Source organism: Bemisia tabaci, chromosome 8 (genome assembly GCF_918797505.1).
Source record: "Bemisia tabaci chromosome 8, PGI_BMITA_v3".
Lineage (NCBI taxonomy): Eukaryota > Metazoa > Arthropoda > Insecta > Hemiptera > Aleyrodidae > Bemisia > Bemisia tabaci.
Genome location: NC_092800.1, coordinates 13781595 through 13798223, shown reverse-complemented (window position 1 = coordinate 13798223; position 16629 = coordinate 13781595). Strand labels below are relative to the sequence as shown.

The 16629-nt window shown below is 36.4% G+C and overlaps 2 protein-coding genes across 31 annotated transcripts in view; both read left to right on the top strand.

Moving 5' to 3' along the window:
- Positions 1-16629, top strand: part of LOC109033903 (plasma membrane calcium-transporting ATPase 3) — a 469278-nt gene that overhangs the window by 216030 nt on the left and 236619 nt on the right. The gene's annotated exons all lie outside the window — the stretch shown is intronic.
- The window catches only part of LOC140223753 (plasma membrane calcium-transporting ATPase 3-like), a 310994-nt gene that overhangs the window by 259358 nt on the left and 35007 nt on the right, over positions 1-16629 (top strand). For 17 of the 19 annotated variants that reach the window (XR_011900358.1, XR_011900359.1, XM_072303319.1 and 14 more), the window contains 12 exons: positions 717-987; positions 4020-4058; positions 6541-6714; positions 7266-7468; positions 9271-9377; positions 9590-9725; positions 11506-11747; positions 12523-12787; positions 13424-13603; positions 14162-14356; positions 15421-15627; positions 15919-16117. Coding sequence is in view for 17 of the 19 variants with exons in the window: in XM_072303319.1 (XP_072159420.1) it covers positions 717-987; positions 4020-4058; positions 6541-6714; positions 7266-7468; positions 9271-9377; positions 9590-9725; positions 11506-11747; positions 12523-12787; positions 13424-13603; positions 14162-14356; positions 15421-15627; positions 15919-16117 (2218 nt within the window). In the remaining 2 variants the exon portion in view is untranslated. The remainder of the gene's footprint in view (positions 1-716; positions 988-4019; positions 4059-6540; positions 6715-7265; positions 7469-9270; positions 9378-9589; positions 9726-11505; positions 11748-12522; positions 12788-13423; positions 13604-14161; positions 14357-15420; positions 15628-15918; positions 16118-16629) is intronic. The other 2 variants (XM_072303326.1, XM_072303328.1) reach the window with 1 other exon arrangement.

The following is a 16629-nucleotide window of genomic DNA, read 5'->3' as shown; positions in this document are numbered from 1 at the left end:
AATATTTTTCACACGGATTTCAATTGTTCTAAGCATTTAAAAGTAAAAAGTGAGACCTCTAAACTATTCGGAAAAAGTGCTTGGGGAAAGCTAATGCTGAAATACGATTGAAATAACAAGGTTTAGAACAGCTTGCAGGGCTGCTCCTTCAATTAGGATAGGTTTGCCATGTCTCCCCTTGCAAATGAAGAAAAACCAGAGAGTATGGAAGGTTAAAGGCCCGACTGGATAGGGAAAACCTGAAACACAAGTTTGCCGTAAAAGCAAGAAGTTGCGTACGTCGACGCGAGAGTGCGTTAGCATCTGCAACTCGTTAACAATAGATTTGCAGTAGTTGGAGTCATCACTGACCAATGAGCAAGCTGAAGGTACTAGCGCGCTCTCGTGTCAACGTACGCAACTTCTTCAACTTCTGTTTCAGTTTTCTATCATTGAGTCGGGCCTCTAACCTTCTATACTCTCTGAGAAAAACAAAGAGGAAAAAGGAAAAACTCCGTATGATCACGGATAATTTGAAATAATGCAGTACAGACCATTCACGTTTTGCTTCAAGAAGTGGATCTTAGACTTCTCTGATGTCCTCAATAAGAATTTCCCGAAACTTTACCCTTGAAATCTTTTGTGTGGAACAGACCTCCTCAGAAAAAACACTCATTATTTGAAATTTCAATAAAATCACCCACTCTGGAGTTATGAATTATTTTTAATTCTTTCAGATCAAGTATGGTGACTTGCTTCCTGCTGACGGAGTATTGATTCAAAGCAATGACCTCAAAGTAGACGAATCTTCGCTGACCGGAGAGTCAGATCATGTGAAGAAAGGGGAGTCGTTTGACCCAATGGTGCTGTCCGGGACGCATGTGATGGAAGGGAGTGGGAAAATGCTCGTGACTGCCGTCGGTGTCAACTCACAAGCGGGTATCATCTTCACGCTCCTTGGTGCTGCTGCCGATCAACAAGAGCAAGAAATCAAGCAGAAACGGAAAGGTAAGAGCTCTCGCCGTGTCAAATATAACGCTATCGAATTGAGTAGGTATCATTTGTTTACCCCTGGACCTATAGAGACTGTGTTCACCCCCCGAGCAGCATGATAATACCTCTGTCACTCTCGATCGGAAATTAGAGTTGATCATAGTTTTCAAACATTGCTGCCAGATTGTGTGGTCAAAGAAATCCCAGCTTAAATCAAAATATGGGAAATATAGTAGGTTTCACTTCATCTAAAAAAGGTCAGTTGCAAGTGTCACCAAATAATCGAACTGTGCTCAATTCTTTTTAATTGTTAATCATGGACCAAAAGAAAAGGTGCCAAGTTTAGAAATATGATTTTTGATTTCTCATTAAAATTTGACAAAAAACACGATTTGCTCATCAAAAATTACTGTAAGTAAGAACACAGGGTGGGGATGGAACATTGCTCTCGGTTGAGAAGCCTACCCAATCAGTTACAATGTGGGTTTAATTCAGGTATACTCATGTTTTTGTTGTGAGTGGGAAATCCAAATTTCTTGTAACCAGTGCTGAATGAAAATGCCATTATCTCAGTTTGAAGTCAATATAAGTTATTTTAGTTGAGCAAATCGTATTTTAGGTGAAATTTTGTAAAGGAAACATATATCAAAATGATTCAATTCGTACCTTGTCTATTGGTCCATTCAAATCGGTTTTTACGTACTCTCGATTACTCTAACTTAATTTTGAGGTTAGTTTCAAGTGGTTTAATTAACCACTCAATTTGGCAACTGACTTTGAACGTGATTGTACAGCATGGACCCCTGTATTTGATTCATAGTGAACTATGACATCTTGCTTGAATCCTGCACTGACTGAGGTCATTATTTTTTTTGTCACCGAAGTGAATTTCCTCTAACCTTGGCCTACTTACAGAAATCTTAAAATAAAGCTCGCCGATTTGAACTTGCTGCACATTTTTTGCAACTCTTGAAAAGTGAAACACATGCATCTATCCATAAGATTTTTGTATTTTTGCCAGAACTGAGACTATTTTTAAATTTTTGATAATTTTTGAAATTTATTTGAAGTTTCATCCAAGCTTTCAATCAAGGAAGATTTTTTTTTTTTATTATTAGGATATATCCATCTTTCCAGCAGCAAACCTTGAATTCGGAAATCGTCAGAGAGAAGAAGTGTTAAATTTTACTTAAACCTCAGAACATAGTCAAGAGGAAAATTGGGGAGGTCTATATCTCCTCCCTTCAGAAAATCCCTGATTATGTCACTGACTTTACTATTTTTCAATAACATAGGCTTAACGGGTGATAGTCCATGTCATTGAAATGCCTTAATTATTATAACCTCAATGGAAGGTCTTTTCATCCATCAGCGTTTTGACGGATCTATATTTGTACCAATGAGGAACAGAATTCTATAGCCCCTGCCTCCTTCCATTTCCCTCTCTTCGTACCATAGCCAATGGGAGGAAAACTTCAGAGTGGATTGTATAAATGATGTATATGCTACAACAAATAACTGAAGAAAGTTAATTTTATTTTTTCACAAGCATTAAACAGAAAATTTATCGGTCATTTCATAAATTATGGTGTCCGATGATCCAAGATGAATCAGTCTGAAAAGGAACAAGAAGTGCTGGGAAAAAGGACATGTACAATTAAATTGGAAATCAAAATAATTTTTTTTAAAAGTTCCGATAACAGGATCATCCATTTGAATCATTTGACACCCTACCCACTGAAAAACGGAGAAAATGTTCTTTTTTTTTTCTTTCCTTTCCAGATTTATGTTCTAAAAAATGTGTCTCCATTGTCTTCAACACTTTTTGTATCTTACATTTTAATGTCAACCTAAAAAAGATATTCTTCATAAAATCGAAACTAATAGATACAGATAAGCTATCATCGTAGATAGGATTAATAATTAACACAAAATTCAATGGGACTTATGTGTGAAATCTGATAAAAGAGCTTCCCCAAAAAAATTGAGAGCTGTCTGGTTCTGAATGAACCGTTTATAGATAATGAAGAGTTTGGAATACGGTTTGCAGAAACTTGTAGTCAATTTCATTAGCATCATTAATAACTAACGCTCCTCAAAACTATGATGATAGCTTGTTTCCGCAATGATAATTATGCACCCCCTCAACGTTGTTTTAATGTCTTGAATGTTCAGGGGAAAAATGTTTGAAAACCCTTGAGATATCTCCTTAACCCATTTGGTATTATATTCTTGTGTTAAGAATTTTACATTATCTTCTTGTGGTTGCGTAATTTCCGAAATCAAGTCAAAACAAGTCGTCAGTTGACTTAAGTTTCTCAGACGACAAAATCCACTAAGAATAACTTATAGTAATTTTTTAATCACACCCATGAGTGATGAATAGATACCACTAGCTAACAAACAATACCGTCTAGCTGCAACCTGACGATTTTGTTGAACGAAGAGAAAACTTCGCCATTTTCGCAATTTTAAGGTTAGTTTTGCAATTTTTTCATATATTATAGCGTCATTGGAGCGCTCCCCTACAGAATTGAAAAACAATTAAAATCATCAGTGTATTTTATACTAAAGAATGCATCAAACTTGGTAACTCCCTTTTGTCAAAATTGTCAGTTAAGCAGTATTCTACCGTCCAACGCAGAAAAGCCGTCCCTCCATTTCAGTTTCGGCACATTTTTCTCAGACAAAATGCTCCACAGCAAGAAAGGCTGCGAATATCCATCCTTTGTACTTCCATAATGACTTTGTTACACCATTAGGAAGATGAATTGAGAATATGGAGCATGGAGGTGGCCAGGTTTCCTTGTAATGCAGCATTTTGTCTGAAGGATTTTAAAATCTGGAATGGATTTACAGCGTTTTTGCGTTAGATGGCAGTATTGTTCGTTTAGCCATTGATATCCTACGCTGTCTCAAATTATCTCTGCGGTTTTCAAACGACTTTCACCCAGTCTCCCAAAAAGGCGTAGTGGTTTCATCAAAGTGTGGTACTTTTATGTGTTGACTAATACATTTCCCTGTTGCATGCTCCTCTCAATGTCCAGAAGCCAAAAAACAGGGCAAGAAGAAGAAGAGCCTAGCAGGTGATTATCAATTTCAACGTTACGTAATCTCTCTTCTATCCGTCTAACACTCTTTTTTGTTGCTTTCTCTTTTTCTCTCGGTTACTTGATCATTTCTTCAACTGATAGCCAACGTCTGAAAATGAACAGTGCAAAATTTTACTTTCGACACACTGTAAGCGTTAGAAATGTTAATACTCAACTTTAAAATGGGAAACTGTCAGCTTCCTGTGGTGTAGTGATTGTAGCGCTTGCTCTATGATAGGGAGGTTCTGGGTTTGATGGTCTCGAATGACGGTCACCTGGGGCTGGCTAGCTGGCTAGATTAGGGATTGAGGTGGATGGGAATTTAGGGACGGCAAGCGTGGGATTATCCCCTGAGGGATATTTGAAGTTACAGAGAGAAAAAAAAAATAACAGTTTTGTTTAATGTGAAGAATATCAATTTCAGATAAGGAATATAGCTGTAACTAAATTTGAATTCATGTGATTTTTGAACTAACTGAACATTATTTGTTTATGAGTTGTATCGGCGGATCCAGTAAATTGGCAACTTTGCCCTTTCTCCATTTAAACTTACGGAAATTTATCGATTCTTGAAGGGGCCAGGTGCTCTGACAAAATCGATTATTTAGCATAGGTTTCAATGGAAGCACTATAGTGTTGCCAAATGGCTGGATCCGCCTCTGATGAGTTGACTTGGGAATGGCTCCTTGATTTGCTGTGATTTCCGTTTTTTAACTGAGGAGTCAATTTGTTTTACTGCTACTACCTCATTTTTTTGAGCTTCCAATTTTTGTGTCGGCAGTAGGAAGTTCAAAGATCGTCAACGTTTAACTATCTGCTTCATTTGTTTGGGCGTTTCAATTCCTTCATTTCATTTCATTATCTAGTTTTTATTAATTTATATTTTTCCTCTCTTCCTCACTTTTATTCGTTAATTTTTTTAACTTAATCAGTTATGTATCTGTGTTCTTTTGATCTCTTTTTTTTATCAAGGCTTTCCTTGTATATCTTATCCTCAAGTTCTATTTTTTGAATTTTTCATTATTCTTCTATTAATTTTTGTGTGGATCTTATTCTCTGATCTCTTTGTTGTACTTACATTATCGTAAGGCTTGACAAATAAAATTGCTTGTCAAAATGTTGAAACAATCATCTCAGATAAGAATTAATTCTCATAATGGAAAAATCCTAACAAGGGGGATAAAAACTGCCAGGCAAATTGATAGAGCCAATTATCGTCATTAACCAAAGTTCGTATGATCTTTCCTCACATGTTCAATGATTTTATTTCAAATTTAAATGGAAACTTGTTGTTCTGTCTCCTCTTGAAAAAATCTGCTGCGACAAGAATTACTCATCACATTTAGTCAATAACTGTATATCCTCAAGTTCAAAAACCACCTGTTGCTCGCACCCACATGGACCATCAAATGTGACAAAGTATCCTTTTAGTATGTTCGATTTTATGTATAGACTTTGTACAAAACACAAAGAGGAACTCTCTGTAGAAGCATGGATAGAAATCCCCTCGCATAATCCTTTAGATGATTGCACTCTTCGTTCATGATCTAATATTGATTGTTTTGGCACTGAACAGACTTCTAATCAGTTCATCAGTTCGCCTTGCACAAGAAAATACCAGCAATGGACCAGTTGAGCTGGTCATAGAATCTTATTTTGGTGATTTCAGATCATAGGTGGACAAGATAAGATCTGTCCTAATTCCAATTTTCCACATCAAATATTAACGGAGATATCTCCCTTGGAACAAAACGGTGTATAATGTCATAAATGCATACCATGGTTTCCTCCAACTTTGTTTTAATCCATACTTTAAGTGAAACAGCCTGTGCAAATGCGTGTACCACAATGATGAATTCAAGGTGGAGGAAACCATGGTTTGTACAACCATGGTGGATGACATCATACGCTGTGTTTTACGGTCACCTAAAAACAAGGTTGTCATGTTTAAAGTTTTTCTTATGTCAGTGTGAATAAATTGTGGAGGCTCTGTACTCAAAGTAGGCACCAATTTTAGAATCACTCAAAGGGTGTTCAAATTCTGGATTAGACCTGATCCTGAATGCTTCATACGTATGTAACATAAACATTGCGAACTGAGTTGGTCAGTTTCTGAGACCAACCATTAATTTGACTAATAATGAATATCAATGGCAAAAGTCAAGAAATGTATAACTCAGATTTTGATGTTGCAAATTTGTGTTACATTGTTTCAGAAGGAAATTAATTTGTAGGTTTTTTTTTTTCTTTTTTTTTTTTAAACTTTTGGTTAATTTACTTAAAGTAGGTACAAAGATGAAGCATAAAGCATGATCAAAGATTTTGAAATGTTGCCATGGATTTAAAATTTTCATCTCAAGCCATGGAAATGCTTTAGTGAGTTTTTTCTCTTCATCACAAGAGTGATTTTTCTATCCATCTCTCGGCCACTTTTGTCGAGAGCTAGTTATAAATGGGTCATCTCTTTTTTGTCCAGATGATGAAGGTATTACCAGCAATAGTCGTATTGGTGCTACAATCCCCGCTGCTGCCGAAAATCACACCCAGCCTTCTTCCGGTGGTGGAGGCGGCGGAGAAGAAACTACGAAGAAAGAAAAATCCGTTCTTCAAGCTAAACTTACCAAACTAGCTATTCAAATTGGTTATGCAGGTAAGCGCAATTTTTTTTTTCTGTCACTCAATTCTTAATCGAGACGATTCATAAAACCAACGACCTCAAGCCACAATTCAAAAAATTTAAAATTAAATGATTTTTACCAGACCCTAGAAGAGCATTCAATAACATCTCCGGATAAAAGCGCCCACAAATATCATATCATATCATATCATATCATATCGTAGTTATGACGGCAAAGAAGTTTGAAGATAAGTCGCAGTTTCTAGTGGAATGCCTATTGACTTTGACCACAAACATTGAAATGGGCCTTATTTGAAGAAAATTGAAAATCAATTAATTAGTATTATTACATAGAATACATGACTTTCATCAATCTTTTCGTCATAGCAATGCTCGAAAAGGTTAAGCCTCACTGGAACCATGACAGTTTCAAGTTCTAAGATCGAAATAAGTGGTTTTAAAGGAAGAAAAAGAATTTATGAAATCTATCTTTCAGAGTCGGATACTTTTGTTTTAATGCACTCTTTTTCTGTAGCCATCTGTACACAGTCGCTAGTAACCAAGGGCTCTCATTTTTGTTTCAGGTTCAACGATAGCTGTGTTCACTGTTGTTATTTTAGTCATTCAGTTCTGTGTAAGAACGTTTGTCATCGAACAGAAGCCTTGGAAAAATATCTATGCAAATGAATTTGTACGGCATTTAATCATTGGTGTGACAGTCCTTGTCGTTGCTGTGCCTGAAGGTTTACCTCTAGCCGTCACTCTTTCATTAGCTTACTCCGTCAAGGTAAATTTTAATCTTAGATCTAAGCTGCATTTTTTTAGAATTTATTTAGCAGTTTTCTTCTCCCAAGCTGATTTTGGAGAGATTGGGTTTAATCAGTTTATTTTATCCAGTTAACTACCTTATTAATCTGGAATTCTTAGCGACGGTAATTCTTACAGTTTGGTCGCAGTGTCATAGAGATAATTGTTATAGCTGCCCTCCATACAACAAGTAAATGACTATGCACAGGCCCCTAGAATTTTTCATTGCCACTCATTGAATACTCTCAAAGTTGTGAGCTTTCAACCAATGTTCGACTTTATTAGTTCCTTTAGCCTCTTCTCGAAAACATTCATTTATGCGCTAGTAATTTATTAAGCCCAATAGACACTAAACAGGGTTAAAAGTTAAGTTCTCCCAAAACATGGCTCCTCTCTAAAATCGCATTCAAAACAAGATGGAAGAAGCTGAAGTGTCAGTTTCGAACATATTAATAATTCAACATTTTCTGCGGATGTTAATTCTAGAATCTGTCTTGTTTAAAAACTACAATGGGCCTGTTGCAAACTTTTGCTAGAGCAAAAATAAGAGTTGTTTCTTATAGATAATGCCTCAAAAATCACGATGAGCGCATCGGCAATGTCTGAAATGCACTCATAACTTCACAGTCTGCGTAAGAAATTTGCGGTTTTTTGAGCTTCCCACTTCAAAAGCGATACTACGGCACAGGTGAACATTTTGTAAGAGGAGTCGTTCCATCGTCGGCAATACTCATCATGGCCAATGCCAATCCGCCAAAACACGTGTGATGGGACGAGATAATACCTGAACTGGATTAGACCAGATAACAATAGGCGTGTTTTAACGTTCATGTTTTCCACGCCCGAATTGATTGACCTTGAACTCTCCTCGAATTACGCGCGGAACTGCGCGCAAGCGTCGGCCATGATGAATATCGCCGACGATGGAGCGACTCCTCTAACAAAATGTTCACCTGTGCCGTAGTATCGTTTTTGAAGCGGGAAGCTTAAAAAAACGCAAATTTCTTTCGCAGATTGTGAAGTTATGAATGCATTTCAGACTTTGCCGATGCGCTCATCGTGATTTTTGAGGCATTATCTATAAGAAATAACTCTTATTTTTGCTCTAGCAAAAGTTTGCAACAGGCCCATTAGGCAGAATCAAATCACAAATCAAACTGATTTTTGGGTGCTTTATGATAAAATTGCTCTTTTTTTATGAAGGAGAGGTATCGTTAAGGGCTGTTTTCTCCAACCCTTACTGACGTTCCTAAACTCTACATTTTTTTTGCTCATTGAGGGTCAATATTTTGAAAAAATTATTTGGATTAAAATGTGGATTTTTCGGCATTTAATCACCGACCCGTAACACCTCCATTTTCTGCCAGAATTGCCCTTCAGACCCATGTTCAGGGCAGCATTAGACCCGCCAAGAGACTGTAAATGATCAAATCAAGATGCATTCTGTAAATTATAGACCTTCCATGAGCCAAAACTGCAAAGTTGAGAAAATTGAGCTAGAGTGGGTCTAAGAACGGTTCCTATCGATACCCCTCTTTTTATAGTTCTAATGTTAGCAATTAATGTTGTTGTCTTACTCATGAGTTGGTTTTGGAAATGACGATGTGGAGCATGTCCTACAAGGTTTGAATGAAGTGTTAATGCGGAAATAAGGCCTAGTGGTAAGGTAATGTTTATTCTGCCTAGTATTCTATCCCAGGTTTAAAACTCGTTTTAATTTAATTTTGATTTTAATCTGTTCGTAACTCACCCTCCTCTTTTTATTTCTCTGCCCTGAAACAGAAAATGATGAAGGACAACAATCTTGTAAGACATTTAGATGCCTGTGAAACAATGGGAAACGCTACTGCCATTTGTTCCGACAAAACTGGAACACTTACCACCAACAGGTAAGGATTACTCTCATTATATTTTTGCTTTTAATTCCTCATGCAAGATGATCAACATTTTGTATGCATTTTGCAACATCCAAAGTGTTAGCATAAGCAATTTTTTCTTTCTGATTTTTCTCATATCTATGTGTATACATATTGACTGATATTCATTTTTGATATTTTGCCTCATTTTCTGAATATTCTCTTCAATTTTCTCTTTGTTATAGAATGACGGTTGTTCAATCTTATATCTGTGAAGTTTTAAGTAAAACAATTCCAAAATTTTCCTCTATTCCGGCCGCAGTTGGTAATCTGATAGTGCAAGCCATCTCAATAAATTCTGCCTATACTTCCAAAATAATGGTAAGAAAAGATTCCTGTAATATTTTAAGGTAAGTATGGATGCTTGATATATATGAGGTAGGCACAATTTTGGCAATACCAGTTACCTCATTGTCTCTAATATTACAAACCTCAATCGTTAGCCAATGGATTGCAATAAATGTAATGTTTTATCTTCCTTTAAGGAGTGTGATGTTTCATAGAATAATATTTTATTTAAAAGGCCCGGAGAAAAATCACTGCGCCCAAAAACAAGGGAATTAATTCAGTGTAAACTGTACGATAGGGATTCATTTGCCTGAAGATACGGAATATATTAAACATAAAAAAGCAAAATGATCATAATAATGAAATAGAGTCACAAAAACTATTTTACCTTTGAATTGCATTCAAAGAAACCCTGTTTGCTTTCTGAACATTCATAAAATCAAGCTTACACATTGTAGAATAGAATAGAATGGGTACTTAATTTAAATCCTGGGTAGGATTTTACAAAGGGGGTTAAATTGCGTGCTTATTACACTACTTAATACATTATATTGCCAAATTTGGTTAGCTAAGCTGCGTAGAACATATCTTAATCCGTTTCACGAAATCTGAGACTTTTTATTCGGCATTAAAATCCGTAAATGGCAACAAATCAGTCTCAAACGCGGGTGACCGGACCGCTTGCTGGACAGCTTCTTTTGTTTAGCGACCATAGGCCGGCAACCTGTCCATTGTGAGGGTAGGAACAATGGGCACCCTTCATCCCTCCTTAATGAGCCCTAGTACCCGGACTGAAATATTTTTCTCGCTGAAAAATTATCTTTTGGTGTGAAAATTTAGTTCCAACATGAAATTATGATAAAAACGCACTAAAATTTTGTCAAATTATCTTAATTATGAGCTGATGTACGGCATTTGCGTGTGACCGCGATCCGCCGTGAAATACCGTATGTCAGCTCAAAAGTAAGATAATTGGACAAAATTTTAGTGCGTTTTTATCATAATTTCACGCTGGAACTAAATTTTCACACCAAAAGATTAATTTTCTTCTTCTTCTTCTTCTTCTGATGATTTATTGGCTTATATTCCAAGAGAGGAACCTACAGCCATCTATAGACAGGGTAACAAATTAGAATTTAATGAACATGAATGGGAAAGGAGGTTAATAGAAAGGTAAGATATTTAGTTAATTCTAACATCACCATCTTCACGCTTAGAGACCCTTCTAAGCGACTCCTATACCAGGGAAAACTGGGCCCTGGATAACGTACAAAGTGAACATATGGAGGTATGATTGGGACTGTGGATATGGTGGGAAATGGAGATTAACTCCTACAAAATAACTAATATAGTTAAGATTAATTTTTCAGCGAGAAAAAAATTTCGGTTCGGGCACTAGGGCTCATTAAGGAGGGATGAAGGGTGCCCATTGTTCCTACCCTCACAATGGACTGGTTGCCGGCCTATGGTCGCTGAACAAAAGAAGGTGTCCGGAGAGCGGTATGGTCACCCGCGCTCGAGACTGATTTGTTGCCATTTACGGATTTTAATGCCGAATAAAAAGTCTCAGGTGTTCAAAACTATGGTGTTCATTTACACAGCCATTCAAAAGACACAAAACCAGTCTCCCAGCAAAGGCCCCATTGAGCAGCAACCTACAGATGATTTATCTACATAGTTAATGATCTAACTATAGCTGCAAATATAATAAAAATAGTACAATAGTACACATTGTATCCTTTTCAGTGATGCCTCAAAATTTTGAATGCTATGAACAAATAACCAATTCATTCGTTTTTTCTGTCTGTTTCAGCCTGGTGATAACGAGGGTGACCCACCCAAACAAGTTGGTAACAAGACTGAATGTGCTCTATTAGGTTTCGTTCTTGCTTTGAAGAAAGATTATCAAACGTGGCGGGATGATATCCCCGAAGAGAAGTTGACGAGAGTGTACACGTTCAATTCAGTTCGAAAATCTATGAGCACAGTAATTCCGCTCAAAGGTGGAGGCTTCAGACTTTTCACAAAGGGTGCCTCAGAAATAGTTCTTAAAAAGTAAGTCAATGAGCATCAGTGATTACTTTTTTTAAAGTTCCTTGAATCAGTTCGGGAGGCTGATTTGTTAAGATGTAGTACCTCTTTACAGGGTGACTTTAATTGTCATAGCCTTCTCTGGTAATGTTATTTGTCAATCTGGGTTGCTTGATAAACTGATGAAGTAAAATGAGGAAATTTAGCTGAAGAATCAAAACTTAGTTATGACTTAAAGCCATATCCCGAGTAACATTTTTCGACGGAAAAATCGCGATGTATTGCAATTTTATCAGTCAATCAACAGTAATGAAACCATGTGAATTTCTTAAAAAATTGCTTCAATGGAAGACACTCTACCTGCCTAAAGATAAAATTTATTTTTATGCACAGTTAATTTTAGTGAGAAAATGTGATATTCCTCTCTAAACTTAATTATTTGCCCAGTGGTAGAAAATGGATTTTTAGGAAAGCAAGTTTTTTTCTTTTTTAAACTTGTTTCCTAGAAAATTTAAAAAAAGTCTTTGTGATCATTCTTCTCCCACCAATGATCAAAATTTGACAAAAACTGTTTAATTTTAATCAGTCTGCAATTAATCGAAAAAATCAACTCAAAATCAGAAGTATTAAATTTATCGCTGTCAAAAAAATAGTTGTTTTAATGTAATTTACTCAAAATTTCCATCCCTAATCTATCTTTAACTATTGGTTTCAAATAAATTTTGTCAAATGTTTTTCTCAAGAATGTATGATTCAGTGTCGTCATGAGCCCTTCGTAACTTTTTTTTCCCTATCACAGATGTGCTTTCATCTATGGAAGAGATGGCAACCTCGAAAAATTCACACGAGACATGCAGGACCGACTGGTGAACCGTGTCATTGAACCGATGGCAGGTGACGGTCTTCGGACCATCTCAATCGCGTACCGCGATTTCGTGCCTGGCAAAGCAGAAATCAACCAGGTTCACATCGATCAAGAGCCCAATTGGGATGATGAAGACTACGTAGTAAGCAATTTGACCTGCCTGTGTGTCGTCGGTATTGAAGATCCAGTCCGTCCTGAGGTTAGTTATTGTTTCTACCACCCTTTGAATCAAAATGAAAGAGCTAAAAGTTCGCCAAGAAAATTCATAAAGCAAAGACGCAGGGTTGCCACAGTCAGGGAATACCAGGAAAACCGGGAAATGTTAGGGAATTTTAAAGTCATGAAAAACCTGGAAATGTCAGGGAAAATGATGAAAGTGTCGGGTAAAATTATTAAGTCACCTTTATTTGCTTTCTAGATTGGGTTTGATGTTTCGCACAAAAAAATTTTGCCTGAAAACCATTTCAAATTATGTCTTTTTACCACCTGGCATATCTTCAATTGTCAGGGACTTTCACCAAAGTGTGTCGGGAAATTTCATTTTCTAAATTCTGTGGATGCCTCGGGTTATGAGAGGCTTGCTTTTAGAGGATAACCAAATTATCATTATTGAAAATAAGTGAATAAATAAATACATTTAAAAAACGGTTTTCCGAAAAGAAAAGTGAGTCAATAACATTTCAGTATTGGCAAATATTGCCAACCGAAAATTGAAGTCATGTATGACAACATCGGTGTAAAATCTCAGGAGCTAAAAGATGTTATCAAATATTTAATTTTTTTTACCCACTTACTTAATCATCATCGTCTTTCAACAAAATTTATCACTGCGCAGGTACCAGAGGCGATTAGGAAGTGTCAGCGAGCTGGCATTACTGTGCGCATGGTCACCGGAGACAACATTAAGACTGCAGGATCAATCGCAACCAAGTGCGGGATTCTGAAACCGGGAGAAGATATGCTTATTTTAGAAGGCAAAGAATTCAACGCAAGAATCCGTGATGCCAATGGAGAAGTAAGTTGCTTCCAATTTAACCTAATCTCGTTGTTGTATGCAAAGTATCATAAGCGCCAAGTCAAGACTCTAATTTTAATTTGAAGTAGGAAAAATGAGCTATGGCTCAAGTTACCCCTCAAATTTGACATTTACAGAGCTTACAAAGCCTCAGAAAGTCCTTTAATATAATTGATTATGGGAATCTTCCCTGAGCAATATGAAAGTCCTTGGAATTTCATCATCGGACCATTGTAAAATCAATAATGGTAATCTTTTATGAACAAAAACAGGCTTGAAATGCCTAACTTTCCCAGTTTAAGTTGCTCTATTTTTCAGGAGTGTTTTTTGCAACAGCTAACCAAAAGCCGCAAGCAATTTAGTGAAAGCTCCCTCCTCAATTTTGTAAGCCGGTCCAAGATTCCGTCCAAGTACCAACTAATAACTCAGTCAGAGTTTTGAGGGAAAAATCAGTCCTAACTTTGTTTCATTGTGGGCTAGAAATTTTTAATCTTACAGAATTTAATATGAGTGTCAATAGCGTATGATTCACTTACCATTTGAAACTTTTTATTTTAGGTTCAGCAACATTTACTAGACAAAGTGTGGCCTAAATTAAGGGTACTTGCACGATCGTCGCCAACAGACAAGTACACGCTAGTGAAAGGTATCATTGACAGTAAAATCAGTGACTGCCGAGAAGTCGTTGCCGTCACAGGTGACGGGACCAATGATGGTCCTGCCTTAAAGAAGGCTGATGTCGGTTTTGCTATGGTACGTAGTTTCATAAATTCACAGCTTTTAAAATGAGAAAAAGTCCAATTTCATTCCTCAGTTATAACTCCGATGCAAGTATTAGAATTTTTGAAAAAGAAAAAAAAGAGAAATGGACCCTTACAAAGTCAGCTATATATCTACACAGATCACACAAAATTATGCGCAAAAATCACCTACGACTCAGCCTCAATTATTCACTTCATTTCCCTTTATTTCTCCAAAATTTTGTTCATATACAGTTTTGTGACCAATGCACTTTTTGATAATGGGGAATGGATGAGGAGAGGGTACCTTGGGAAAATTTCCGCAAATAAAGAATAAAATAAGTATATAACTATGGGTCCAGCATCAAGTTAATAAAGTCTTACCTCCTTCAAGAGTTCAGTAAATTACAGTTTTAATGAAAGTGAGATTTTTAAAATTTGCTTTCTTATACTTCTGTCATTTTCTCGGAATTTTAGTCTCCCATATATCAGCTTTAGGAGAAATTTTTTTACTTTTGTTCAGCAGGGCTGAACATTTTTTCTCCCAAGTTTTAAGGAGATCCTGATCCTAACAGAAGCTAATAATTGCAATTTTTTCCCATTTTCACATTAGTGTGATGCACTGTAGAGTCGCAAAAACTATGTCAATACTCACTCAAACGTAAGTCGATATCAATGTTGCGGATGTGTTTTGTCAGTTCTACACTCAAGTATCCTCAGTGCGACTCATGAGTCTTTAACGGCCAACTTCAAGGAGACATTCTGAGGAAGCTGGAGAGTAGATTAGGCGAAACGTGTCTGCGATATCGATATCAATTCGCACACAAGTGAGAATTTACAGAGATTTTCAAATTTTTCTTATGCGATTCTCTTTAATTATTTAATGAATGTAGAGTTTGTAAAGACACACATCTCTGTCATTAAGAAACTGACATCTGAAAAAATCATATTCTTTCTCGCTAGTCTGTAAAATTCAATGATTCCTGATTGATATTCCTATCTCAATGTTGCCTTGTTTTGCATTAATTTTTGTTGTTGTTAGATACAGATCTATAACTGCTCTTTCTCCTTTCCCAGGGTATTGCGGGCACTGACGTGGCAAAAGAAGCATCAGATATTATTCTGACGGATGATAACTTCAGTAGTATAGTAAAGGCTGTTATGTGGGGTAGAAATGTGTATGATAGTATTGCTAAGTTCCTTCAATTTCAACTCACAGTTAATGTTGTTGCTGTCATAGTAGCTTTTATTGGAGCGTGTGCTGTTCAAGACAGTCCCCTGAAGGTAAGTCGCTTTCATCGTCCATTCTGTTGGTTTTTTCTCTGAGTCTATACATATTCTGGATGAGGAAACAGATCTCATATTTAAGTTTAACCCTGTATAGTGGCCCATCAAAAAAAAAAATGTAAAATCTGAGAAAATATCAGCGCTTTCTACATATTCAAACCGAGTCTCAATCTCACTCCCAGAGTGGAAATCAGGATGAAATTTTTCATTTCACTCCTTAGATCTTTTGCTGTGACTCAATGAGACTTCTTTTTCATAAGTCTAACTTTTAATTTGTATTTTTTTCAGGCTGTGCAAATGTTATGGGTGAATTTAATTATGGATACATTAGCTTCCTTAGCTTTAGCAACTGAAATGCCAACGCCTGACTTATTACTACGAAAGCCTTACGGGCGGACGAAACCGCTTATTTCTAGAACTATGATGAAGAATATTTTAGGACAAGCTGTTTATCAGCTGACTATTGTCTTTGCTTTACTATTTTATGGTATGTATTCACATTTTGAAAACACTATACCATAGCACTAATTAAACAGAAATACAAGTTTAGTAATTTTCTGGGAAATATGTTAGCAATTGATAAATAACTTCTCTCAGGTCAAAGTAAACATCTTTTGTCAATTGCATCAGACCAAAGCAGTCAAAGTAACCAGCATTTTTAAGGGCTAGTTAAGGGCTGCTATGCAATAAAAATGAACAAACAGCAAGTTACTAAATTGAAAAAAGGGTGACTGAATAAATAATATAAAATACGCTATACTACCCAAAATTAATGAAAATTGCTGTGTTTTCGGCCCTCTAGTTTCCTCTGTAAGGCTAAATTTCAGCTGGATCCAAGTAATTTTTAATTCTGATGTAAGTTAAAATGTCTTTATGGTAAAGAGACTGTAGGGCTTCATTGCAGGATCGTTTTTTAATGGAAAAAATTCTTTGTGTCAGGTTCAGTTTTCTATTTCTCCAGCATTTGTCTTTGCATGGACCGTGCCAAAGTTTCACTCA